Source organism: Perna viridis, chromosome 8 (genome assembly GCF_037379345.1).
Source record: "Perna viridis isolate PV_CMFRI_1.1 ecotype Kerala chromosome 8, ASM3737934v1, whole genome shotgun sequence".
NCBI classification, from domain to species: domain Eukaryota; kingdom Metazoa; phylum Mollusca; class Bivalvia; order Mytilida; family Mytilidae; genus Perna; species Perna viridis.
Genome location: NC_142452.1, coordinates 10,545,782 through 10,573,453, shown reverse-complemented (window position 1 = coordinate 10,573,453; position 27,672 = coordinate 10,545,782). Strand labels below are relative to the sequence as shown.

General features: G+C 31.7%; 1 protein-coding gene across 2 annotated transcripts in view; it reads left to right on the top strand.

Annotated features, from left to right (window-relative positions):
- LOC148609282 (oxysterol-binding protein-related protein 11-like) overlaps positions 1–25,952 on the top strand; it is a 31,649-nt gene extending 5,697 nt beyond the window's left edge. For both annotated transcript variants that reach the window (XM_088540821.1, XM_088540822.1), the window contains exons 4-22: positions 191–238; positions 1,043–1,124; positions 2,784–2,869; positions 3,593–3,711; positions 5,179–5,293; positions 6,419–6,460; positions 7,299–7,379; positions 8,249–8,316; positions 9,103–9,227; positions 10,598–10,731; positions 12,913–12,998; positions 14,556–14,637; positions 14,926–15,112; positions 15,990–16,100; positions 17,014–17,174; positions 18,224–18,343; positions 21,519–21,680; positions 22,056–22,121; positions 22,444–25,952. In XM_088540821.1, coding sequence (XP_088396947.1) covers positions 191–238; positions 1,043–1,124; positions 2,784–2,869; positions 3,593–3,711; positions 5,179–5,293; positions 6,419–6,460; positions 7,299–7,379; positions 8,249–8,316; positions 9,103–9,227; positions 10,598–10,731; positions 12,913–12,998; positions 14,556–14,637; positions 14,926–15,112; positions 15,990–16,100; positions 17,014–17,174; positions 18,224–18,343; positions 21,519–21,680; positions 22,056–22,121; positions 22,444–22,518 — 1,950 coding nt within the window. In that variant the 3' untranslated portion in view covers positions 22,519–25,952. The remainder of the gene's footprint in view (positions 1–190; positions 239–1,042; positions 1,125–2,783; positions 2,870–3,592; positions 3,712–5,178; positions 5,294–6,418; positions 6,461–7,298; positions 7,380–8,248; positions 8,317–9,102; positions 9,228–10,597; positions 10,732–12,912; positions 12,999–14,555; positions 14,638–14,925; positions 15,113–15,989; positions 16,101–17,013; positions 17,175–18,223; positions 18,344–21,518; positions 21,681–22,055; positions 22,122–22,443) is intronic.
- Positions 25,953–27,672: the final 1,720 nt, after the last annotated feature.

Genomic DNA, 27,672 nt, shown 5'->3' with positions numbered 1-27,672 from the left:
TGCAGTAGATACTGAATACATACAAGATGAATTTTTCCTTCAATTTTGATAATTCAGTAATCTTTAGTTAACTTAGAAAGTATTTGATATTATATCTGTAGTCACCATGACAAGTCTGCATTTGCCTGAAAAGACTGATATTTCACTTTTGTGTAATGGTATTATCATCAAAATATCTCTTTTGTTCCAGAAAGAAGAGCATAAGAAACAAAGACCTAGAGGCTTCATCCATCTTGGGGTAAGTTAAAATATAGATACTTCCTGAAAAATAACTTGAGCTATTTTAATGTATGTAGAGTCATGATATCATTAGGGTTTCATTATTTTGTACCAGGTTACACTCCTGCAAAACAGCTCATAGAATGATTAATGGTTTTCTCAGCAGCTAGAAATACATGTATTAGCTGCTAGATGTTTAGTTGACAACTTCAGTATTGGCTCCCATATTGTGGGATAAGTCTGTCGCACTTGAACTTCCTGTTTACTGACTTGTTATATTTTACAATGGCAACCCAACCATTTCTGTCTTTAACCCATTTTTAAGGTTTAAAATGCCTTTACTGATTTTAATTTGCAAAAAAATCTGAGCTAACAAATTGGCGAAATTAAATCAGCATGCACAGGTACTACCGAATATTCTTAAGTTGAGCTCTTAATTGTGTTTTTCTATTTTATATGTTGTTTTCCTAAAAAGAAGATGGTCTTAAAATTATGATTAGTTAAAACAACATATGTTGAAATCATCTATGTCTGGTTAATATTTCTGGAGTCTGTTGCTGCCAATTCAAGTTGAATAGTGGGAAATTTTTTTTTTTTCATTGCAAAAAGGATAATTTGTTGGGAATAATCCAAGTAGTGCATGCTAAAATAATCCCTAATATGATTGTCTCTGACAGTCTGTACTTTGAATTTTTCATTTAAAATGTACCTGTATAAAGAGCTAGCTAGAGTCTTTCAGACACATGACCAAATATATTCTATCAATGAATATTATTTACTTTCATATCTATGATAAAATTAATCTTTATCCTTTGTTTTAAAGGCAGCAGTTATCTGTCCATCAGATGAAGATTCAATGACCTTTTCAGTCAGTGCAGCTAATGGAGAAACATATAGACTCAGGGGTAATTTATATATAGATAAGAAGAATATAGAAACTACAAACAATACTTATAGAATAATGTTTTCAATGTGAAGACTAGTTATCACCAGTATTACAGTGAGCTTAGTATTCGGATTATTCAATGAGCTTAGGTCTCACTTACCACTTCCCTATCAAATGGCCTCTCCCTCTAAATAGTAACAAAAACATACTGAACCTAGATCTATGTATTGTAAGAGCATAATATGTGTGCATGTTGATCAAAAGTAGTCAAAATAAAGCTGAGAATGTGTACTTCAAAATCATATTTGTCTAATTTACTACAAAACTCTGTGAATATTATTTACGTGTTTGAGTAATTTGCCTACATGCTGTCAGTTAGCACGAAAGGTGGATATGTGGATTTTCAGTCTTATATATTCAAGTCAATTTTGTGAAAAATTTCAACAGTCATTGTTGAAATAGCATTATGATTCTGAAAGCCTTATTTTCCAAGGTTCACAATGTTATGCAACATTAGGATATGATTTGTCTTGGGAATTTACAATGAAACTTTAAAAGTTACTTTTATTATCTTGTAAAGTAATGGGAACATTAGAAGTGGTTAGTGAGACCTTAGTATTAGGGTGATACAGTGAGCCTTGTATTAGGGTAATACAGTTGGCCTTGTTTAAGGGTGATACAGTTAGCCTTTTATTAGGGTGATACAGAGAGCCTTGTGTTAGGGTGATTCAGTTAGCCTTGTATTAGGCTGATACAGTGAGCCTAGTGTTAGGGTGATTCAGTTAGCCTTGTATTAGAGTAATACAGTGAGCCTAGTATTAGGGTGATACAGTGAGCCTTGTATTAGGGTGATACAGTGAGCCTTGTTTAAGGGTGATACAGTTAGCCTTGTATAAGGGTGATTCAGTTAGCTTTGTATTAGGGTGATACAGTGAACCTTGTATTTGGGTGATTCAGTGAGCCTTGTATTAGAGTGATACAGTGAGCCTTGTGTTAGGGTGATTCAGTGAGTCTTGTATTAGGGTGATTCAGTTGGCCTTGTTTAAGGGTGATACAGTTAGCCTTGTATTAGAGTGATACAGTGAACCTTGTATTAGGGTGATACAGTGAGCCTTGTAATAGGGTGATACAGTTAGCCTTGTATTAGGGTGATACAGTGAGCCTTGTGTTAGGGTGATTCAGTGAGTCTTGTATTAGGGTGATTCAGTTGGCCTTGTTTAAGGGTGATACAGTTAGCCTTGTATTAGAGTGATACAGTGAACCTTGTATTAGGGTGATACAGTGAGCCTTGTAATAGGGTGATACAGTTAGCCTTGTATTAGGGTGATACAGTGAACCTTGTATTTGGGTGATACAGTGAGCCTTGTATTAAGGTGATACATGTACTTAATGAAATACATACAGTCTTTTATTTTTTTCAAAGTTTATCTACAAACCATGAAGTTATGTACTCATACGAAATGTATTTTTTCCTCTGTCTACAAATATTTGCACCAACAAAAAATAAATGGATCCATAGTATATTATTATACTGCATAAAGGGGAATAACTCTGTTTATACTTTGGAACAGAATATTAAATGTTTGATTTTGTGATCAGTATTCCAAGTACTATATATTTCTCTTTTTACATCTCTGATTTATTGTGAGTTTTTTTCAATGATATTATTATTTTTTAGCAATTGATGCTAAAGAAAGACAGATGTGGGTAGACAAACTCAGGTCAACGGCAGAATACTTCACAGCTCAATTGTCCAGTGTTCCAGTGAGTCTTATAATCTATGCTCAACTTAACAAGGCATGATTAAGCTCTACATTTGGTATTATTAGTCCCCTACTGGTGACCTTCACCCAAGGGGACTTGAGGTTCTATTAATCAGTCCATCTGGCAAATCAGTTTTTCCACACTTTTTATCATGCTTGCAAATTATGAATTTTATATTTGGTGCATTGCTTAACCTTGGCTAATAACAGATCATGGTGGAATTGTGTTTCAGTTTGTTGATTTTTTGCTGAGTTATGGCCCTTAGACTAAGATAAGTAATGCTGACTCAGTTTTCTGCACTTTTTTTCCTTAACAAACTAGAATGAAGTGTGTATTCTGTTCTGTTAAAGAGACTTTTTTCCGGTAGTGGACTTTATTTGTGATGCAATACTCTCAGAAAGCTTATTACAGTTGTATTTTTAGCTCACCTGGCTTGAAGGCCCATGTGAGCCATTGCCATCACTTGGCATCTGTCGCAGTCATTGTTCGTCTCCTCTGACACTGCTGGACCAATTTGAACCAAACCTGGTATGAATGTTCCTCGGGATATTTTACCTAGAGCTTACTTAAAGGTTACAATTTTTGAAGACCATTTGATGATCTCTGTAAATATTTACCATTTTTATAAAGGTTACACGATGGTGCGTTTGTTACATTTCACTATATCTGTTCCTTTTTCTGGAACTGATGTGGAGATTTTTTATCTGTTTTTTTTTTTTTCAGAGTACTTCATCATTAAAGGACAGAACTGCTTCCAATGCCAATGATGTAGTCCCTGCTGTAAAGAGAAGGTCAGAATCTGGAACAAATTTAGACAGCCACCCATCAGCTGTTGTCAGGAGGTTTGTTTTACAGCCTGATGATGCCTTTTTTTTATTTTTTATCATGCCTTTTTGATACTTTTTATCAAACCTTTTTTTCAAATCTCCAACAAAATTATAAGGATTGCAGTAAGTTTACAAATAGTGCACATAGAACAGTAGTATAATTGTGTACAAAGCAGCAGGAAAAGCTGGCAAATAGTGCACATAGAACAATAGTATAATTGTGTACAAAGCAGCAGTAAAAGCTGACAAATAGTGTGTATAGAACAATAGTACAATTGTGTACAAAGCAGCAGTAAAAGCTGACAAATAGTGCACATAGAACAGTAGTACAATTGTGTACAAAGCAGCAGTAAAAGCTGACAAATAGTGCACATAGAACAGTAGTACAATTGTGTACAAAGCAGCAGTAATATAGTTTTGTTGATTTTTAAGATTATTTAGTTTTGAAGAAGAGGAAAGAGAATTTAGGATGCTTAGGATCAACAATTAAGTATAACACCAGATAAGAATCATGCAAAATGTGATTCGTATTTGGAAAGCTTACATATTTTTTTTATATTTTTTTGAATGTTATAGTAAACAGAAATAAACATGTGGCTTTTCATATAACCTGTGTTCTTAGGAGATAAAATTATATAGAACATACTGAAGAATTCATACTTAAGGGAGATAACTCTGTAAATGATACTTTAATACAACAGAAACTGCTGGAATATCAATGTGAATTATTTCCTAAGAGTAGACAGATGGGAATGAATAATTATACATTTCATCATATATACATACAAAGCGGCTTAATAACAAAAATAAAAATGTGTAGCCTTTTTTAGGGGTGTATCACATATTAGAAAACTTGCATGATACTTACAAAGACTACTGCTTAAAATCCTGTATATACCAAATACAGAATATCAAGAATGCATGATTATACAAATAAGTTGTCAACCGAATGTTGACATTGTTTTGATCTTACGGCAATGACTCCTTCATTTGCCTCAATTTCTCATTTGTTTGTACAGAGATATTTAGCTGTTGTAGATACATGTTTGATATAACAGAAATCAAATTGGTCTCCCAAAATGAAATTAAGTTCACTTCAAGGAAAACAAACACCACCACACAAAAAATACTTATTTGTCTGTTTACAAATTTTAAACATGTTCAAAAATTCTTTGATATCTTCTATTTTTCAAAATACACACAAGGAATTCTATACAATCTTGGTCTTGATAGTCATTTATTTTTTTTGTTTTTGCAACATGTCAGTCATAACCAAGTATATATCAGGTATATCACTGACAACATAATATAAACATTTAATTGTATATGTAACAAATGATTGATCCTTTGTATTGTATGAGAAATAAATTCATTTAATTCTATTTCAAATATTGACAAACACATTTTTTTTCTGCAGTTGATGTATGGGAGTCCTTGGTCTTTAAAGATTTTTATGATAAATTATCAGTTCTGTTTTCACAGATCCCAACATAAGGCTCCTGCACCTAAACCTCACACACTAGATCCTTTCAAAGAGGTCAAAGAATATTTGATAGAGGCTGAAGACTACTCTCACCATCTGTATGAAAAATGTGCTGTAAGGTTAATTACCTGAGACCAATATATAGAACAAAATACACATATAGGGTTAGAATCAGATACAATAAATATCATTGTATATCTTGGTACTGTAAAAACATTCTGAACAGCTACAATATCTAATCTTCCCTGCATCAGTACATGTGCTAGAAATTTTAAACTAAAACTTGGTCCTGAGATCTACTCAATGACACTTATAAAGATTAATAAAAATCTTTTTTTTCTAATTCAGCTGATCTTCTGCTGAAATACATAAATGTTTTTGCATAGTTTCTATATTTTTGACATAATTAGTGTACATAAAATTATTTAAAATGTCATAACTGGATTACACAAAAATTTAATAGTATCTGCTTTGATTTTGATACTGACTGTTAAAATAAAAAGTAGCTATTATTCTATTTATATCTTGTAGATTAACTTAGAATTTTGTCTTTCATTAACATGTTTGTTAATTTTCTGTTAACTGTTGAAAGTTATCCAACATAAAATCAGAAAATGAATTAACACTATTTTCTAGATATTCATCAAAAATTAATGTAGAAAACACATTGTGTCATCAAAAACACAAATTATGTACTTACATTAATTTAAATATTTTGTTTAGTAGTATTCATTTATCACATGGGCTGCAATTTTTTTTCACTAACTTCCCAACCCATCCATTTAGTTCATTAAAATATTCTTGTGCTTGATTAAAATTGTCCAAATTGTTAAAGACATCATACCTTGTCCATTCATCTATTTTATGGTTGTGTGTTTTCAATTCGAATATTGACAACATACTGATTTTAATTACAAAATTGCATAAAAAAAATTTAATGCGTGACTTTTTTTCAGTAAAATCTGGGAAAAGTAAAAAGAATATTTTACTACCTTTTATTAATCAAATCGACAATCAATCAATCAAATACATTAAAAAATTAGAAATTTAGACAAATCTGTCATTTGTCATTTTACTCTGAAAAAGTGATTGGACTGGCAATTGCTTGTCAATCCATCACCAGTAAGTCAGTAACTAGTCATCTGTCCATTATTTACACTTTATCTGGGTGGATGTTCTTTGCCAAGGCTCAGTGATTGAAGCATATGTTATAATACTGTATTATATTTGACTTTATAGTCTATACCAGTTACTGAGGAACCTATTGGTGGACTTGATAAAGTAAGATTAATTTAGAGAACATAGGAATCCAGGGGACTCTAGAGCTTTACTAAAATAATTGTCATTTTTAAGTTTTCAAAACAAAAAGGATGTCATTTAACACAAATGTATCACAAACCTTGTTGTCTCTTTTGTAAAGTAAGAAAATTTGGAAGTGACATGTATCAGAATATTTACATTTGCATAAAAACTAGAAAAAAACTTCTGGTATGTGTTCTGTTTATTTACATTGTACAGTGAAATTTGTCTGGGGTCAACCCTGATAAATCTGAAAACTTGTCTTAACTAGACACTTTTTAAAATCCCATCATTTTAGTTTAAATCGGTGTTAGAAACTGAATGTTTTGTCAACATAGACCCATCATAATTTTACATATACTGCACTGTACATTTTAAAGGAAATTGACCCCATTTTACCATAGTCCTACTTGATTTTACATAGACTCGATCTGTAGGTCCACTGCTAATTTCTTTCACTGTTAAATGTATTTTTGTCCCCTGCCATTACACGTAAGGGATCATAGATATACTGTTGTCTGTCCAGTAACACTTGTGGACACAACTCCTCAGAAACTGCTTGAAGAAATTAGTTTAAATTTTGTATGATTTTTACTCACCATTTGTAGTTGATCAAATTGTGCTGCCATTATGATTCAACAAATTTTACAGGAGTTTTGGGACTTTTGCACTTCAACTTTTTTTGCTGTGGGAGCCAACATATGGCTAAGAGTTGCTTGTTGAACTTTGCTGAACCAAACATCTGTCACTCCAAACAAAGTGTGAAATTGGTTAGGTTTAGACAGGATTCACTGTGGTAATGTATGTTTATATTTTGTAGGATTTATTATTACTGAAAGCAACATCAGCGGCTACTTTAGGTTGTTTGTCACAGTGTTTAAAGATGTTAGAGCACAAGCAGGTAGGTTTAATGTATCTAGTCATGTACAGGATCAATTTACATAATTGTTAATTTTTTTGCAGGTTCTTTCAAATGCACACATCTAGTTTTTACAGTTTTGAAAAATAATTATTGTTTCATGCTATAAAAAAACAATTTTGGCAGGTACTGTTTTTACAAATGCTTATTTGTCCATGGGGGAAATTCAGTACATCACAAAAATTAATTTTTTACGGTAGTGATCCTTTAGCATTTTTTCGCTTTGCATTGATATTAGTTTGACCCATAGTTGAAAAGCCTGACAGTTATACCAAACATGCATTAATTTTCATAAGACTTACCATTTTAATGACAGTGGTATTGTCAATGCATTGCTGCCTAGGCCATCATGCTTCTTCCATGATGACGCTAATCATAACAGTTAGTGTATTTTGGGTTGGTTCAATTTGTAATTCCATTTAATCCATTTGACAATAGGTTACTTGGAATGAATTATCTCCCTTCATATATTATTTCAAAGTGCATTCAAATAGAGTTTTATTTCAGATTCTAACATTGATATGGATAAAGTAGTAGCTTGCTGAATAGTTTAGTAATATAAGACATTAGAGCCTGTGAAAATCATATACCAAAAAAAATAGATTTCTAATTATGAACAGTTCTTAATACCATCTCAATCTGAACTCTTAATGAATACAAATTTTGTCGATTTACAAAAATGTTGTAAACTATGAGGTTTTGTGTCGTTTTTTGTGTTTGTTTTTTTTTTAAATTGTGATTTTGATTTATCTGTTTCGTTTGTTATTCTGTAGAGCTGTTACTTATGTAGCGTTTGTGTTGTTGTATATTTTCAGTTTGCTTGAGAGATTTTATTTTGTTTCTATTATCAGGGGGTAGGAACTAACCTAACCAGCATACAGTTAAGAACTACATCAGGTCATGGCAGTATTATTTCAAAGTAAGTTGGCCTCAAATTATTTGACCCATCCAAATGTATTCTATTTTTAAGACATCAAATTCATTATTTCATTATTGATCCGCTATACAATTTAGTATGTCACAGTCCAATTCAAAGGTTTGATTAATATGAAATAAATGTTAATAATTGATACAGCACACAAAATGTAGATGTTCAGGGGATAGATCTTCACCTGATTAATTTTTAAGGAGAATTTTTTACCAAGTTATTAAGTTCCATCACTAGGTATTGAGATAAATTTTCAAGTTTTACCTTATCTTGTGAGGTTCCAATAATAATCTGCCATAAACATAAAAAAATGAATGGTTGATAACTAGCTTTCTGTAAATACACCTTCTGAGTTTGTACACCATCATCTACCACTGAGACGGAGATTGTACACCATCGTCTACCACTGAGACGGAGATTGTACACCATTGTCTACCTCTGAGAAGGTGATTGTACACCATCATCTACTTCTGAGACAGTGATTGCACTGTTGTCTCCATCCATTTAAGATAACATCATTTATTCTCAGCACTTACTGAACAGAGAGTATTGTGATATTTGGTATGATGCTTTGTCATGATGAGTTGTAGATATCCTTTATTCAAATAACTTATTCACTTTAACTACCTATTCATAGAACTTCATTTGGAATGAGAGAAACATCATATGCAATCAGTAGTTTTCCGTAGAAAATAAAATCGCTTTGAATTTGATATGAACATGGTAATTTTTCTCTAAATGAAATTTACTACAAAACAATTACATTATTTTATTCAGGGACCATCACAGCCATTCTCTTTTATCTAACTTGTCAGAAACTAATAGTGGTGATATTTCTCCCACTGGGAGTTTCTCCTCGGCCAATAACGTCAAATTCTCCCTCACCGAACAGCCACAAGAAGGTATGTTATTGCAAAGGTATAATAATACTCATTAGGGAATTTTTGTCAGTGGAAGTCTATTCCACCTTCAGTAAAACATATTTTGATCAACTAGAAAAGTAAAGTTTGAAAACATTCTACAAAAGTTGTTTTTTTTATTATTTGTGTTTGCTTGCATGTAAATGTAAGTTTTGGTGTATGCATGATTTTATTTCAAAGCTAATACATTTACTAGAAGATGAATATGTTCTTTTTTTCGTTTCCCTCTATATTTAGTTGTAACCTTTTTGGATTTTTTTTTGCTACTGTTGTTAGGCCAAAAAAAATAATAGTCTTGTTTCCTGCTACCTGCAAGAAAAATAGGGTAGGTAGGCAGGGAAATTTTTTTATTTGCAAAAGCATTATTACATTGAGTTAATGGGGAAACAATCTAGACTTTAAAAGTACTTGAGACAAAATGGCCATAAAATGTTTAGGGTAGGTACGGAAGCAGGAAACAGACATATAATTTTTTGGCCTTATATTGTCATGCTTCAATTGCTGGAAGTCACCAAAATGGTGACTTATACAATCAAATATGACAAGAATGTATCCTACTTTTATTAGAAAACCATCATTCTGTAAAAGTTTCTAATTGGTGTAGAAGTCAGACATCGCTCTCAGATTTGTTTTAAAATCACATACTGTAATACCAATAATTGTTATATGGACTTGTACATATAAAACAAATTACTTGGCCTTTCACATCATACCATTTGTTAATATGTTACACAAAATAATGTGTATTTTGCATTTATGATTTTCAATAATTCTCTTCTCCAAACAACTAATAGATATGTTTTCTGAAGTAGATATTTAACTAATTGTGTGTAATAGTTGCTATATAAGAGAGTTTGGATGAAATATATTTTTTTCCATCTTTGAAAGTCTTTTCCTCTGAAACTGTTGGATGGATTGTAACCAAACTTGGCATGATAGTTTCTTAGGATTTTTTTATCCAGCTCAAAATATATATGAGTGGTCCCATTGCCTCCTGGCTGTAGATTCTGTTTCTTTACTAGGCACATTAAAAAGCTTTTCTCTGCATCTGAGAAATGTCTGTCTATGATCAAATTATCCAGTCCCAATCTACAGGAGAAATACTGCTTTATACAGTTACATTGTTTAATTACCATCCTTACAAATCATTCAGTCCCAGTCTAAAGGAGAAATACTGCTTTAGACTGTTACATTGTTTAATTACCATCCTTACAAATCATCCACTCCCAGTGTAAAGGAGAAATACTGCTTTAGACAGTTACATTGATATAATTAATTACCATCCTTACACAGGATCCAGGTCCCTTAACTCACTTTGTATTATTTTTATCTGATGTAATTGGACATTTTAGGCCCAATTAATCATGAAGAGGAGGTAGAAGATGGTGACAGCTATCATGACACAGAACTTGGGGGAGTCGAGGAACACAAAAGTATTATACTACATCTTCTCTCTCAACTCAAACTTGGCATGGATCTTACTAAAGTAAGTAATAAACAACACAGAGTTAATATGAGGCAGGTTTAATCTGTAAGAAGACAAGGTTATAAGCTAGGGATATCTTGTTGATAGATATGTCAATTATCATAATTTTTTACCTTTTATCCTTTTTAGTTTTAGTGGATCTGTTTCATAATTTTTACAGATTCTGCAAATGTAAAGTTCTCATGGATGACTGGAATATTTCACACATAACCTGTGGTGTAAACAAATTATAATACATAACACAACTCAGTGACAAAAAGCAGTATGCTACAACCAACTAAATACACTGTGCTTCTTTTTTCTAAATATTAGAATCAATGGAGAGAAAATAGAGGTCAAATCATTTCCTTTTTTTTATCAATAAAACTTACAAATGTTTTTGGCCATCTTAACCTACAAATTTAGGTATTCAGTTTCATTGTTAAATTTGTAACTTCTGATTCATTCAGCTTCAAAATTGAATGTCATGAAAATGCAGTGAAAAAGTTCATTATTTTAGTAATACTTTTATTTTGGTAATACTTTTTTACTTTTCACATGCATTTAAAATATATTGTACATAGAACTGTATATGGTAGTTGTAGGAAACAGGTCTTATTATCAAGAATAAAACCCCACAACTAATAATTATTAAAATACAACACTACAGGCTACTAAATTACACTAAGTACATGACTCTTTTACAATATTTTATGAATGACACATTTGCATAACTGAACAGTTGTCAGTTTTGATTTAGAGCATATGATAGCCAAATTTGGATACTGAATGATTGGGTACTAAAATATATTAGTGAAAAAAGCCATGGTGACTCTATAGGAGGTGTCTACCTCCGAAACAACTTGAAGTTGTATTACTTGCTCTTTATTACTTATTATAGATTGTAATTGGTTTTTAATACAAGCGTTCAAGTGACTCTTGACAAAAACAAATAGAGCTTTATAGGAAAGTTAGTTACATTGTTACTTTGAGGTTAGGTTTGTGATCAGCAGAGAAAGGTGCATGTGAAAGTGTTCTTACTCTGATCTTTTCTAAAGCCAGAACAGCCTACTACTGTGGTACAATAGACCTAAAAAAAATTACCTGAATTTAAGTACAGTCAAACTTCACTCGCTTGAACTCGGATGGCTTGAACACTTGGGATTACTTGAACACAATTCAAAGTACCAAACTTTTCTCCTATATAATTGACGTAGATAACCTCAGATTTCTCAAACATTTGAACTGACTAGTCGGTTCGTTTGGGAATAAATCTAACAATAAGAATCACCAATTTGAACTAGGCAGCCATTTTGTCAGCTAGGGTAATAAAAAGTGTGAAAATTTGAAACCCTTATCATTAATCAAAGTGTCATTTTAGTTATTTACAGGTAATATTTAAGTCGTCACTAATTAAATAGTTTTAATCAAACATAGTACTGATTGAAGTTTGAGAATGTTCCGAAGTCAGCATGATGAAAGCATGAAAGAAAATTTAATGTGAAAAAGTTAATGACTAAGGAACTTGGAACTCTGAAAGTTTTTTTAAAAGCAAACACTGCATTTTTAATGTCCACAAATCAACATAACTTCCGAAAGTGAATGAAAAATATCTTAGCACTAATGAAACTTTGTAGGAAGAGCAAATTCTAGCAATAAAGTCGAACTCGGACCGGCAACAAAAAAAATCTGGAAATCTACAAATTTCAATTTCTCAAACTCCCGATAACTCGAACACATTACAATGATCCCTAAGCTACCGAGGTTTGACTGTAATTGTCAAGGGCTATTTAAAAATTTTGATTTTAATGAAGAAGATAGAAGACTATTTTTATATATATAATAGTAACTTTTATACTTTTTATACTTTCATATAATGTTACTTTTTTGCTATTTTGGCTACCAGGTACTCTAAATCCTGAAATCCCAAAAATTTCCACATGATTTAACTTTCTGTCAGACTGAAATTAGGCTCTTAGATTGAGAATCAACGGAAGAGCATTTTACAATGTGTATGGCTTTATTAAACCAAAAATATTGCTTCTGATAGAGATAAATGCTATAAATTGTAAATCGTCCGTGAGTGTCATTTACTGTACTCATAAATGCATTCGTGACAAAATAAAATATGAGGACTATGTAAAATATGTACATAAACAGTTATAGGTCAGATCAATATGATTCTTTCTGTGTGTTGCATAGGTTGTGTTACCTACATTTATATTGGAAAGAAGATCACTGTTAGAAATGTTTGCTGACTGTATGGCTCATCCTGATGTGTTCCTCAGGTAAGAATCTCATATGGCTCATCCCGATGTGTTCCTCGGGTAAGAATCACATATGGCTCATCCCGATGTGTTCCTCAGGTAAGAATCTCATATGGCTCATCCCGATGTGTTCCTCTGTTAAGAACCACATATATCAGGGAATAAGTTTTTCAGGCACCCAATGTCCAGTGCTACTAAAAATTTTGTTTTCCCTTCCTACAGGGAAAGTCTATACAAAAATAAAAATATCACAGTAGAAAGTTGGGCTTCTCAAGATAGAATAAAAATTTATACATGCCAATAAAAATTAAACTGTAAAGCACATTACTGTTTATTCAGAAATTGTTACTATGTTTTGATGAGACTGTTGTAATTTGATTATAATCAAAGTTAAATACTTGTAGTATGACATTTGTACTATAACTGAAGTGGAACTTTACAGGATAATGCAAAATATAAATCATACTTTGTTGTAATGAAGAGATAGATATAAAAACTAAATTCACCATTTTTTTAAAAATTCCTTAGTTAATTAAATAATATAGTACAGTCTTCGAATTTAGCCAGGAGCCCAGTGGCCAAGGCCTCTAAAATTATGTTCTTAGGAAGCCCGACGGACTTTGAAAAATTTTGGGGTGTTGTAGTGTTTTGTTTATTTTTGGGTTCTTAGACATATCTAAATAGTCTGAAACGAATGAGCGTTTGTTGTTATGTAATTTCATTATAACAGGATATTCTTATTACTAAACATAGCTTCAGATGATTTAGAACTTTAAAAAAAAAATTTTCATACAATTTCAATTTTTTTGGGGGGCCACTGAAAAATCATTCAGAATTCCAATTATTGTAACTATTGGAAGTCAGAATGGCTTCTGTCTGAAAAAGTTAACTGTAAAGACTGATATAGGAATAAATTCATTAAAAAACTCCCATTACTTCCAATGCAAACCCATATTTTAAGTGATGCCCCTTGTGAATAAACCTTTAGAAATCAAGCAGTTTTATGTATCACTCTTTAAGGTTCATGAGCCAAGCTATCTTTTGCAACTTTCAAAACATAAGATCATGCAGCATTTTTTGGCCATTTCCATGGCTTCTTTACATACAATTTGAAAATGTGCTAAATTTTTACCCTAGCCCCCATCACTGTTTAAAGTGCTGTGAAAAAAAATTGAACAGCAAAATAAAGAACTGGCATATTCTGAAGTGCAAAAATGAAATTTCTTTCAAAATATCTTAAATTGAAAAAAAATATTCAATTCCATTGCCACTGCCCTTCTCTTCATGACAGATATTTACTATATTTATACCTATAGAGTTGAGTAAAATACCAAGTACTTTAAACAATTTATTTTTTTATCTTTTAGGATATCAAGTTGATTTTGCCACTTTTTACTTTCACACCTAACTTTCTGTTCAGCACAAATTCCATAACAAAGAGACCTTTTTGCAGTGACTTATTTTTGTAATCTTTTCTTGCTCGCAAAATTAGCAAAAAAGAAATCACTCTTGAATATTTTTGATTAGTATTACTATTATCCATGACAAGCCACCATCATGTCAGTTATATCTCTACAGAATACCAGATTTACCTGACCCCGAGTCTCGCATGATGGCTGTCGTTGAATGGTATTTGACTTCATTCCATGCAGGCAGACAGGTAATTCTATTATTATTTATTGATGATTAATGTTATGTGATATATGAGAGAATACAGGACTGCTTAGTAATTCAATGATGTCAGCTTTGAGAACATAGTTCTGGAAAGTCATTAATTTCACAGTTTGAAAACAGGATAAATAATATTGTTTTAAACACTTTATAATTTTATTTAAAAAAACAAGCTGTATAAACGTACATGAAATATCCAGTTTTAGCACTATTTATTACAATATTTTGGTCGTTCCTTGTTTATTTTTGTCATGTTTAAGAATGATGTATTTTTTAGGGTTCTGTTGCCAAAAAACCATACAATCCCATAATTGGTGAGACATTCCATTGTTCATGGAATTTACAAAAGAAGTTATTAGCTGATGATGGCTCATCTGTTGACACAAGTCAGTCAAATGTCAGTGTGGATGATGATTCAGTACAATTAAATTATTGTGCTGAACAAGTTTCACACCATCCCCCTGGTAAGCATAGGTCTAAAATGATGACAATCTGTTCCATCATTTCTAGTGGTTAATAGCTACAATAGGCAGATTTCTTTTATACTTCTGCATACAATATTTGTTTCTTCTTGTACCCATTGCTATGCAGTTTTTTTAAACTCTGTGCATTACCTTATAGCAGGTAATATTGGATGGGAGCTAATTTTGGCATATTGTAGGTGAAATATTTTACTGTGGGCTCTGTTACTTAGTGCACCACTAATCATAGCCCAAAAATGGGACACCAATTTTTTTCATATTTCTTTTTTCTGTAAAATGGCAAAATTTTATATCCTGCAAACAAACTTTAGGGAGTATACAGGAATTGTCTTGTCTGTTCAGTTGTCAGTCCTGCTGTCCATTCAGCTGTCTGTCCAGCTATTTCCATCCATATACCTTGTAAGGTCCTCCTTAACCAGTCTTTGGATTTTTATTAAGTTTAAATGAAAATGTGAATGATGCAAGATTATTGCCAGACGTTTTCGAAGTAGATAATCTAACTGAAGGGTTTTACAAGCAGAGTATATTACTTAGGTTTTTGATTTCTACATTTTTCACAGTGTATAGATTGAGTGAATTCAAATGTTGTATTCAAAGAAAACATGACTGCACCCCTCAAGGGATTTTGATGGAATTTTATAGGAAAGTTGGGCACTATATGTAGATGTGCATGAAGGAATATCATGGTCCAATGGGAGATAATTGAACTGTACACTTTTTGAACTCAATTTGAAGTAAGGGGTATTCTCTTCGTGAGTGAATATTTCGAGTTAGGACTTAGTATTTTCTTCTTTTACAAACATTATAATGAAAGAGTTAAACCTGTGGGTAATGAAAAATCTTATCTTTTTTTTTTCAGTGTCAGCATTTTATTTTGAGTGCCCAGGAAAACAGATGTGTATGGATGCCTCTATCTACACCAAGTCTAGGTTCTATGGGATGTCTATTGGTGTTAACTTAATTGGTAAAAGTAGGTACAACAGTTAAATAGAAGGACAAGAGCTTCGTATATTGTATATCATATCATAAAACATATGTAAAATATTTGTTTATTTTAATGTTTTCTGTCAGAATTTATTTTTCAAGAAAATATTTGTAATGAATAAAACTACTCTCAAAATTTTTTAAAGATCTAATTAACAAACCCAGTGAATAGTTGTACAAGAAGTAATACTGGGAAGGTAGTTCAGAAGGTATAACTAGGAAATCATTCGACAACATCAGGAACCCTAAAATACATCAAACAAAGAACAAAACATAAACACAAAAATAAACAAACCAAAAAGTAGACTTCAAAAACAGAATGAATCTCACTATAAACTGGTGTAAACTCAGTTCCTGCTTCATGCAAGGCACTATGCTGTTCACTGAAAGGGTGTGTCAGGTAAAAAGCTGGACGATGGTGACAACTGTAGAATTTTAACAAGTGAACTTTGAGGTTGCTGATGTCTGTCAGAAAATTATGCATACATAGAAAGTATATTCCCATTTATAAATTTTATATTGGGAATATAAGGAGGTCTTAAGAGATTCCAAAAAATGCATATGATTTTCTCCAGGCAATGTTCTTTTTTTAGGAACAGCCACTTTTAGGTATTAAGGATATTTCTTTAATGATATGCCGTTTTTTCATGAAATAATTTGAACCATTTTCATCAGTTGTTGAATGGTTGCCTAATTGTGTGAAGTGACAAAATTTTATGCAAAGCTGTTAAATATAAACAAACAACCAATATCTGTCAGTCAGATCATGGTTATAGTGGCAGAACTTTTGACAGCTTTTATCTATGGACAGCATATCCCTACCAATCTTTTAACCATCTATCTTTGAATAGAAATGTATGCTATGATCTTTGAAAATTGTAATTTTTTTGTCATTTCAGTCAAATTAAAACTACTGTCACTTGATGAAGAGTATGTTTTCTCAATGCCTAGTGCCTATGCAAGATCCATTCTAACAGTACCTTGGGCTGAAATGGGAGATAAAGTAAATATGACTTGTCAGAGAACAAACATGTCTGCAGCAATTACATTCCATACAAAGGTAATCATTTATTTATTCAAAATTTACTGTTTGAAACACATGTCTTGATGATTCATAGTGTCAGTCTCTGTTAGAATCAGGCAGTAGGAGAAGCATGGTACTTTGACAATGTAAATTTGTTATTGACTTGTACCATCAGAATGTAGGAATAAAAGTTAGAGATTTTCCATTGGTGAAATGAATTATAATTTCATTGAAATTCAATGCAAATGAACAATTAAGAAGCAGATAACTCTTTCTAAAGCCTCAATTTTCTAACATTTTTGTTACAATTTTCAAAACATATTTGATGATGCAGAGATCAAATAATGTCATTTCAAATAGATAAGATTTCCTTGAGCAAAAGTATATTGTGAGATTGGTGGGTTTTTGACATGTATGTTTCAGATTGTTCCACTTTTGCCTGATTTTTTCATAGACTTGTACCTAAACAGTATAAAGAGACAATCTATCTGTCCGTCACAGCTTAGGTTCAGAGTTTGCATCTATGCTGTTTTTGTTTGAAATATGGTTGCATTATCATAAAACTTGGTTTACATCTAGAACTTTTGAGGACACAAATAAAATTTTATTGATCTTGCAGAGAATTATGGAATTGGACATCAGTATGATGTCAACACATTGTTATGTAGAATAAAGATAGAGAATATGCTGGAACTTTAGATATTATTGTGTGTATTTCTTATTGCTTTTCGTTCATTTTTAATCCTGAATTTGTTTTCATTCAATTTTACATTGAGAATAAAATGTTTTTTAGCTTTTGATTAGTCCCCAACTGGCAACTTTTGCTGAAGGGGACTTAAGGTTAGCACTTTGCCCATCCGTCAGTCTGGTAAATCAGTTTTCCACACTTTTTTTCGTCATGCTTGCAGATATACAATTGATATTAGGTACATTGCTTAAACATGACATGGCACAGTTATTTGACAAACTTTGTTCCAGTCCGTTAATCTTTTTTTTTCATTAATATACTAGTCATATTTTCACCTCAATAAAAAAATCCAAATAACTTCTGCAGAGATAAAATTTATGTCATATCTCCCTTTCAGCCATTTTATGGTGGTAAACTTCACAAAGTGAGTGCTGAGGTAAAGAACAACAATACTAGTAACATACTCTGTAAAGTACAGGGCGAGTGGAATAATGTCATAGAGTTTAATTATACCGACGTAAGTTTTATGTAAAGAACAGGGCAAGTGGAATAATGTCATAGAGATTAATTATACGGACGTTAGTATTATGTAAAGTACAGGGCGAGTGGAATAATGTCATAGGGATTAATTATACGGATGTTAGTATCATGTAAAGTACAGGGAGAATGGAATAATGTCATAGAGTTTAATTATACCGACGTAAGTTTTATGTGAAGTACAGGGCAAGTGGAATAATGTCATAGAGATTAATTATACGGACGTTAGTATCATGTAAAGTACAGGGCGAGTGGAATAATGTCATAGAGATTAATTATACGGATGTTAGTATCATGTAAAGTACAGGGCGAGTGGAATAATGTCATAGAGTTTAATTATACAGACGAAAGTATCATGTAAAGTACAGGGCAAGTGGAATAATGTCATAGAGATTAATTATTCAGATGTAAATATCATGTAAAGTACAGGGCGAGTGGAATAATGTCATAGAGTTTAATTATACTGACGTAAGTTTTATGTAAAGTACAGGGCGAGTGGAATAATGTCATAGAGATTAATTATACAGGCATAAGTAGTATGTAATGTACAGAGCGAGTGAAATAATGTCATGGAGATTAATTATTCAGACGTAAATATCATGTAAAGTACAGGGCGAGTGGAATGTCATAGAGTTTAATTATACTGACGTAAGTTTTATGTAAAGTACAGGGCGAGTGGAATAATGTCATAGAGATTAATTATACAGACATAAGTAGTATGTAATGTACAGAGCAAGTGGAATAATGTCATAGAGTTTAATAATACAGACGTAAGTATCATGTAAAGTACAGGGCGAGTGGAATAATGTCATAGAGATTAATTATACGGACGTTAGTATCATGTAAAGTACAGGGCGAGTGGAATAATGTCATAGAGATTAATTATACGGATGTTAGTATCATGTAAAGTACAGGGCGAGTGGAATAATGTCATAGAGTTTAATTATACAGACGAAAGTATCATGTAAAGTACAGAGCAAGTGGAATAATGTCATAGAGATTAATTATTCAGATGTAAATATCATGTAAAGTACAGGGCGAGTGGAATAATGTCATAGAGTTTAATTATACTGACGTAAGTTTTATGTAAAGTACAGGGCGAGTGGAATAATGTCATAGAGATTAATTATACAGGCATAAGTAGTATGTAATGTACAGAGCGAGTGAAATAATGTCATGGAGATTAATTATTCAGACGTAAATATCATGTAAAGTACAGGGCAAGTGGAATGTCATAGAGTTTAATTATACTGACGTAAGTTTTATGTAAAGTACAGGGCGAGTGGAATAATGTCATAGAGATTAATTATACAGACATAAGTAGTATGTAATGTACAGAGCAAGTGGAATAATGTCATAGAGTTTAATAATACAGACGTAAGTATCATGTAAAGTACAGGGCGAGTGGAATAATGTCATAGAGTTTAATTATACAGACGTAAGTATCATGTAAAGTACAGGGCGAGTGGAATAATGTCATAGGGATTAATTATACGGATGTTAGTATCATGTAAAGTACAGGGAGAATGGAATAATGTCATAGAGTTTAATTATACCGACGTAAGTTTTATGTGAAGTACAGGGCAAGTGGAATAATGTCATAGAGATTAATTATACGGACGTTAGTATCATGTAAAGTACAGGGCGAGTGGAATAATGTCATAGAGATTAATTATACGGATGTTAGTATCATGTAAAGTACAGGGCGAGTGGAATAATGTCATAGAGTTTAATTATACAGACGAAAGTATCATGTAAAGTACAGGGCAAGTGGAATAATGTCATAGAGATTAATTATTCAGATGTAAATATCATGTAAAGTACAGGGCGAGTGGAATAATGTCATAGAGTTTAATTATACTGACGTAAGTTTTATGTAAAGTACAGGGCGAGTGGAATAATGTCATAGAGATTAATTATACAGGCATAAGTAGTATGTAATGTACAGAGCGAGTGAAATAATGTCATGGAGATTAATTATTCAGACGTAAATATCATGTAAAGTACAGGGCGAGTGGAATGTCATAGAGTTTAATTATACTGACGTAAGTTTTATGTAAAGTACAGGGCGAGTGGAATAATGTCATAGAGATTAATTATACAGACATAAGTAGTATGTAATGTACAGAGCGAGTGGAATAATGTCATAGAGTTTAATAATACAGACGTAAGTATCATGTAAAGTACAGGGCGAGTGGAATAATGTCATACAGATTAATTATACGGACGTAAGTATCATGTAAAGTACAGGGCGAGTGGAATAATGTCATAGAGATTAATTATACGGATGTTAGTATCATGTAAAGTACAGGGCGAGTGGAATAATGTCATAGAGTTTAATTATACAGACGAAAGTATCATGTAAAGTACAGGGCAAGTGGAATAATGTCATAGAGATTAATTATTCAGATGTAAATATCATGTAAAGTACAGGGCGAGTGGAATAATGTCATAGAGTTTAATTATACTGACGTAAGTTTTATGTAAAGTACAGGGCGAGTGGAATAATGTCATAGAGATTAATTATACAGGCATAAGTAGTATGTAATGTACAGAGCGAGTGAAATAATGTCATGGAGATTAATTATTCAGACGTAAATATCATGTAAAGTACAGGGCGAGTGGAATGTCATAGAGTTTAATTATACTGACGTAAGTTTTATGTAAAGTACAGGGCGAGTGGAATAATGTCATAGAGATTAATTATACAGACATAAGTAGTATGTAATGTACAGAGCAAGTGGAATAATGTCATAGAGTTTAATAATACAGACGTAAGTATCATGTAAAGTACAGGGCGAGTGGAATAATGTCATAGAGTTTAATTATACAGACAAAAGTATCATGTAAAGTACAGGGTGAGTGGAATAATGTCATAGAGTTTTTTTTATAGATAGATATTTTCACAAAGCTTCAGGTAACATCCATGTGGTATTTTTTGCCCCAACCTTTAGATACCCTGGGTAATGTTTGTACCAAGTTAAAAAAATTCCTATATTTCTGATCAGCCTATTTTGCTGTAATAGAATGGTTATCCACAAATAAGAGAAAAAAGTCATGGATATTTTTCATCAGGCTATTTTTGACTAAGTACTTATCTACTGGACCCTTCTGAACCCGTAATTCTGCTCATGAATTGTTTGTTATATTTTTAGGGAAGATCAAAAACAATTGATGTGAATTCACTGAATGTCTTTAAGAAGCGAGTAAGACCTATTGACAAGCAAGGTGACTTTGAATCAAGAAGATTGTGGCAACATGTTACTAATGCCCTTCGGATTAATGATGTGAATACTGCCACTGAACACAAGAGATTAGTAAGTTCTTGGCATGATGCTACATGGCTATAGGCCTTTGTACCTTTATTGAAAGAAGGTTATAGAACAGTTAATCAGTTGTTGAGAGAGTAAACTTTAGATATACTTATTTGTCATGATTCAAATAGTTATTATTACATTTTTGATTACTGAATACTGTGAAGGTTCTTAATCTTATTGTCATTTAAAGAAAGAGTTTTTCTTGATACCAAAGCAACGTCACTGAGAATTGAGTACTGTAGCACATATATAATATTGTTTAGATATTGTGGATCATTCACAAATTGTTGAAATACCTGTTGGTTATCTTGCTACCAGTATTCCTACATGGAGGTTTATTATTTCATAATGTATAATTCATTTCCTTTTTTACAGCTTGAAGAGAGACAGAGAGAAGGAGAAAGACATAGGAAGGACACAAATACTGAGTTTCCTACAAAGGTCAGTGTTTCATAACTAAATTACATTGAGAATTACATTGAAAAAGAAACTGAAGAAGACCTGTGGCTGAAATGTTCTTTTTTTCAAATGATTGAGAAAAAGATTTAAAACTTCTGTATATCTAAGATTAAAGTATGTATGAAATGATAGGAAATTAACATCCCATTGTTAACTGTAACTACTCATGACATTTCATCAGGCAATGGTCATTAAGTTAAAGGAAGACTAATTCCCCAATGTTAAATAAATTTGGCTGTAATAAATCTGAATTATTGATAATAGATTTTTCTGTTAATATATTAAAAGTATGTTTTCTTTATAGTTTTTCAGAAGAGAAGGAGAAGGCTGGTCCTATAATAATATTTTACAGAAAGGAGATGTGAAAGGAAGTTTATGATTTAGAGATTATATACATTCATCACTGTGATATGTATAGTTTGTATGATTCTATAGCTATGTTTCATGTATACTTATCATAACTGTAAATACATGAAATACTGCCATGTTTTATTACTGTCAGTAAATAGGATATAATTTCAAGTGTTCAAAATTCAATTAATTATTTCAAAACTTTATTTGAATCTTAGGCATTTGCAAATAATGACATCAAAGAGTAATTTCTGAATTAACAGTTATTTGAAATTGAAATTGTGATTTTAACATCTATCACCAAAAAGCAATTTCATGTGATTTATAAATGAGCATATGACATTTACACTGATTTTATCATTTCCATTCTTGCACGATTTCATTTTTTCACTTGCGCTGATTTTAATATATTTCATTTCACACTGATTTACAGGTAAAACAGGTAATTACATGTAAATATTATAAATACATGTACTTTACTATATAATAAGAAGGTATACTGGATATGTGTGTTCAGTGGGTGATATATCATGTAGTTTGTTAAGTTTGTGCTGATATTTATCAGAAACTTCATTGTGACAACATGGTCAGATTTTAGTGCTATGTACAGATAATAGAGCTTGACTTATCCTGTTCAAAATCTTTATTTCACTGTTATTTACCTGTAAACTAAAGAAAATCGGCACAAGTGACAGAAAAAAATCAGCATGAGTGAAAGATAAAATTGGCTCAAGTGTAATGCAAATTGATGATGCAAATGTAAAATTCTGTTTTAAATTATTCATTATGTAAGTGGGGTATACAGTGATAGGAGTGTCTATCCATCCTTCCAGCTATCCTTCCATCTATACTTCCTTCCTGTACACAGAGGGAACCCCCATCTGTTGTCTATTCCTCCTACACCACTGAATGGAATTCAGTTAAACATTCATATAATCTTGATTATGTATTCTCATTTAACACCTATTTTAGATTTTGATCCAAATGCTATTTGAAGGGGGGGTTATTAATTTAATGAAAATGCTCACAGCTTTTGTAGTTAATTGTAGAACATAAATACTGAAGTTTGAAAAGTACTGGTAGATAAGGTATGATTCTTTCACTTAAAACACACTCCAGTACGCCCACACATATCTAGTTCACACAGATTTTTCAATGAATTTGAATTTATAGTAATGTTAAAGAATTGTTTGGATAACTGAAGTGCAAGCGGATAAGTAAATGGTTTTTCATCATTCTAATAGTATATGCCTTTTGAATGCAATTTCACTTTTGTATTTCTTTTTCTTTTCTTTAATCTTGGTTTATTTTTAAATTAAAAAGGGATCACAAGTACCAGAAATCTTTCTTTGTCCTTAAACAAGTTCATGACCCCTTAATGATTCTGATCTCTTGTTCTGTATTTTACAACTTCAGTAAAGGGTGCATGATCTGTATAAATTCAGTTACACTTTTAGGTAGTAATATTAACAAAAGTGACGTAAAATTTAAAGTTTAATATAATTTCTGATGTTTTCAGTTCATAATTGCAGGGTATTGAACAAAATGTTGTTTCAACACATTCTTATATTATGTAACAAGTCTTCTGATTGGTTGGTTCACTTTGAGCAAACTATGTTTTGTATAACCTGATTGCAGTACTGTGAGTCTGTGGTGCATTTATGTTGATTTGTCCCAAGTTTGCCTTTTCCAGGCATTATAAAGTTATGAGAGTGAACCAGTTCTTAATATTTGAACAGGAATTATTTGAAATTAAATTATAAGCATTGTTTCTAATTATGTTTCATGAAATAACCTGGTTTCAGCCTGTTTACACTTTGCAGTTTATAGTTGTAAAGTTCCACAAACCAAAGTATCGTTTCACTCGTAATACTGTGAAAGAACTTTTGTTCGTAAGTTACTAATTTTCGTGGTTTTCATGGGTAGCCCAAATCATGAAATTTGGTTACCAATGAAAGGGGATTTTCATTGATTTGTATACTGAAAACCCCAAAAACCACGATTTCAAGAATCCACAAATTTGTGTTTCTTTCCTAATCCATGAAAATTGGTATCCACAAATAAAAGTACTTTCACAGTACATGTAAATCCTTAACAAACCAATGGGACTTACGTGCACACAAATCCTATGTAAACCTGGTGGAACGATGCCCAGGTTATTTTGTGTAACATGTTCAAATATGGTATATGTGGTAATTTTCACAGTATGCTAATTTTGGCATATTTTAGTAGTCTGTTCAAAGATGCCAAAAATAAGTTTCACAAAATATTAATTCTGTCCATAAGTACTTACTGCACAACAAAGCATCCATCAAAATTAGTATTTGCAAAACTTTCAGGTGCTATTTTTGCCTAGAAATTGCCAAATTTTACACCCACCATATGCATGTAGTATTAGAAGCATTTTTTGACTAAAAATATATACATGTACTTGAATTAATTAGTAATTGATTTTAAGATTATGGTACGGTATATTTGTTTTTTTTTCTTATTTGTACCATGCCTTATGCTGTTTTAACAGAATTTTATTTATGTGATAATATATGTACATGTATGTGAGATCTTAATCTGCTATATTACACAGCTTTTCTATAAACAAAAATATAAATAGCACAAGCTTCCCCTTCATAATTACAAACATTTATAATAAAATTAAGTGCTCTTATTACAAGAACACCAAGAGTCTCTCATAAGATAGGTTCATAGGTGGCTTTAAAATTAAAATGTGTTTCTGGTTAAATTTGGTTTCAGCTTTGGTTTTAATGATGCTGAAGGTTGTAAGCAGGTAAAATTTCAGTCAGTAAATGTGTTATTGGTACAAGTGATAGATTGGTTATTATTACAGGTTTAGATAAGGATGATTGCATGAAAAGTATAATGTGTGCTGAGGCAATGTATAATGATGTACCATTAAGTCCAAAATAACAAAAAAAAAACTCTTGATTGTCATCCCTCCATACCTGATTTTTTCAGGCCCTCAAGAAATTATATTATCTTTTTTGGGTCCAATTTAGGTCAATTTCTTTATAATTTTTAGCATTTTTCACAAAATTAAATTTTAAAAAAAAATTATAATGATATTAGCCCGTCCACCCCAAAATTTTAACAAGGTTGGATGAGTAGAAATTTTTTTTTATTGTGGCCTTAACTTAGTTGTTGAACTTCATTCTTGAATCTTTTTATACTATTGAGCTTCATACTCTTTATTGGTATTCTGGTATCTGCTTGCTACCTCAAGTAATGACAAGAAAACTTGATTAATTGTATACATAGCTACATGTAATGTGTTGAATACACTGTTGCAATATGGAGGTCTGTGGTAAAGTGTAAGCTATATGTAATGTGTTGAATACATTATTGCGATATGATGGCTATGGTAAGCTATCCATGCATTCCATGCAGATAATATTATATATTAAGAAACATTATGTATATCAAATAAAATGAATGATAAGATTAAAATACTCTTTAATTGTCTGTTTCTTATAATGATAAAAATATTGTTATACAATGACTTCAATAGAAAAAACACCATGATTCTTTATCGTAGAGGGAACAAAGAAGTGATAATTACGTTTTTTTTATGTATGTATAATTTAAGTATAAGTGTTAGTGAGAATCAGGCAAAATGGGAAAAATGAGAAACATGCATGTCAAAACTCCACCAATCTGACAATGTAATACTACTCAAGGATACTTTATCAATTTGAAAAGACCATTATTTGATCTCTGTATCACTGGATTTGCTCAGAAATTTTTCAATAGAATGTTGGAACAATGAGGTTTTTTACAGAGTTATCTGCCCTTGAAATATTCATTTTCAGTGCATTTCAATGAAGTTTTAACTCAATTGTCCTGCATGATATGGAAAATTTTGTCTGTTTTCCTTGATTCTGTTGGTGAAACTAGTCAAATGAAACATTCAAAATGGTGGGTTTTTTCATACCAAGTTTCACCTACTGCCAGATTTTGACAGAGACTGACACTAAATTGATTGTTTATTTCTCATCTGGGCAAGATATTTAGTATGCTATTTTACATAAACTAACTTGATACCGTGACATCAATAGCGTCAATCGGTCTGCAGATTGCAATTCAAATTATTTATAAACAAAATAAGGCTTTGATGGAGGGACAAATCTGAATTTTGACTCTAATCGATTAGAAATTAAATTGTAAGGATTGTTATAAATTTTTGACCAAGTTATGCTGCATAACCAACTTTGCAGCAGTCTACGCTTGTTCATAAACCGCTTTGCGGTTCATGAAGCATAAACTGCCACAAAGTTGGTTATTTCACATAACCTAGTTAAAAATTTTTAAAAAAAAACCTTAAATGTTAACTCTGATGTAAGTTTGATTTTCAAAGAATTTTTCTGCATTAACATTACGATTTTCATGTTAAGTTTTCTGATTACTAGTAGGTCAGTTAGATATGAACCACTTATGCCGGGTCAATCATATTTGGTATGCAGGTACCAGTATCGTATTGCATATCCCTGAGCGGGTGTACGTCAAAACATGGATGCTATAAAAATATTGTGCAATTTTCTTTTTGCTTCTCTACAAACTAATGTTTTGTCAAAAGATACGAACAATGACTTATAGAATAGAGCAAACATCACACTGTAAGATGAAGAACTTTTTTAAAATAAAATCTAACATAATAACATAAAAATGTTCCACTGAAAAGGTTGGTTTGATGAGTGCAAAATGAAAGTGAAAGTAGGGAAAATGGCAATTTATAGTTCAAGACTACTTTTCTGTCTGATTTTTGTGGACTCGCTCATCCTATTTTCTTTGCGGAAAATAATTTTTTCACATGTCTTTAGAAATACGACATAAGTGGAAGTTTTAATGAATCAATTTACATGTTTTTAAAAAAAATCCTAAAAATGTGCACTTGACTATAGAAGTCTATGGGAAAATTAATACGATACTGAGACCTAGTATGCCAGTTTTTCAAGTAAAGTTGGATATTCAGCAAGTGGTCTTTACCAGCTGAAAAAGTAGTACCCCAATGCAGGTAACACTTTTAAGATGAATTAGCCAACTTTTGAACCTGTTTTTTTTTATGGTAGCTCTGTTTTTTTTGCATTTATGGTTAATCTTTACCAAATTTGGAAATGCATTTTGTTTTCATGATTTTGTAGGATATCAGTTCAACAAAATTATTATCTTG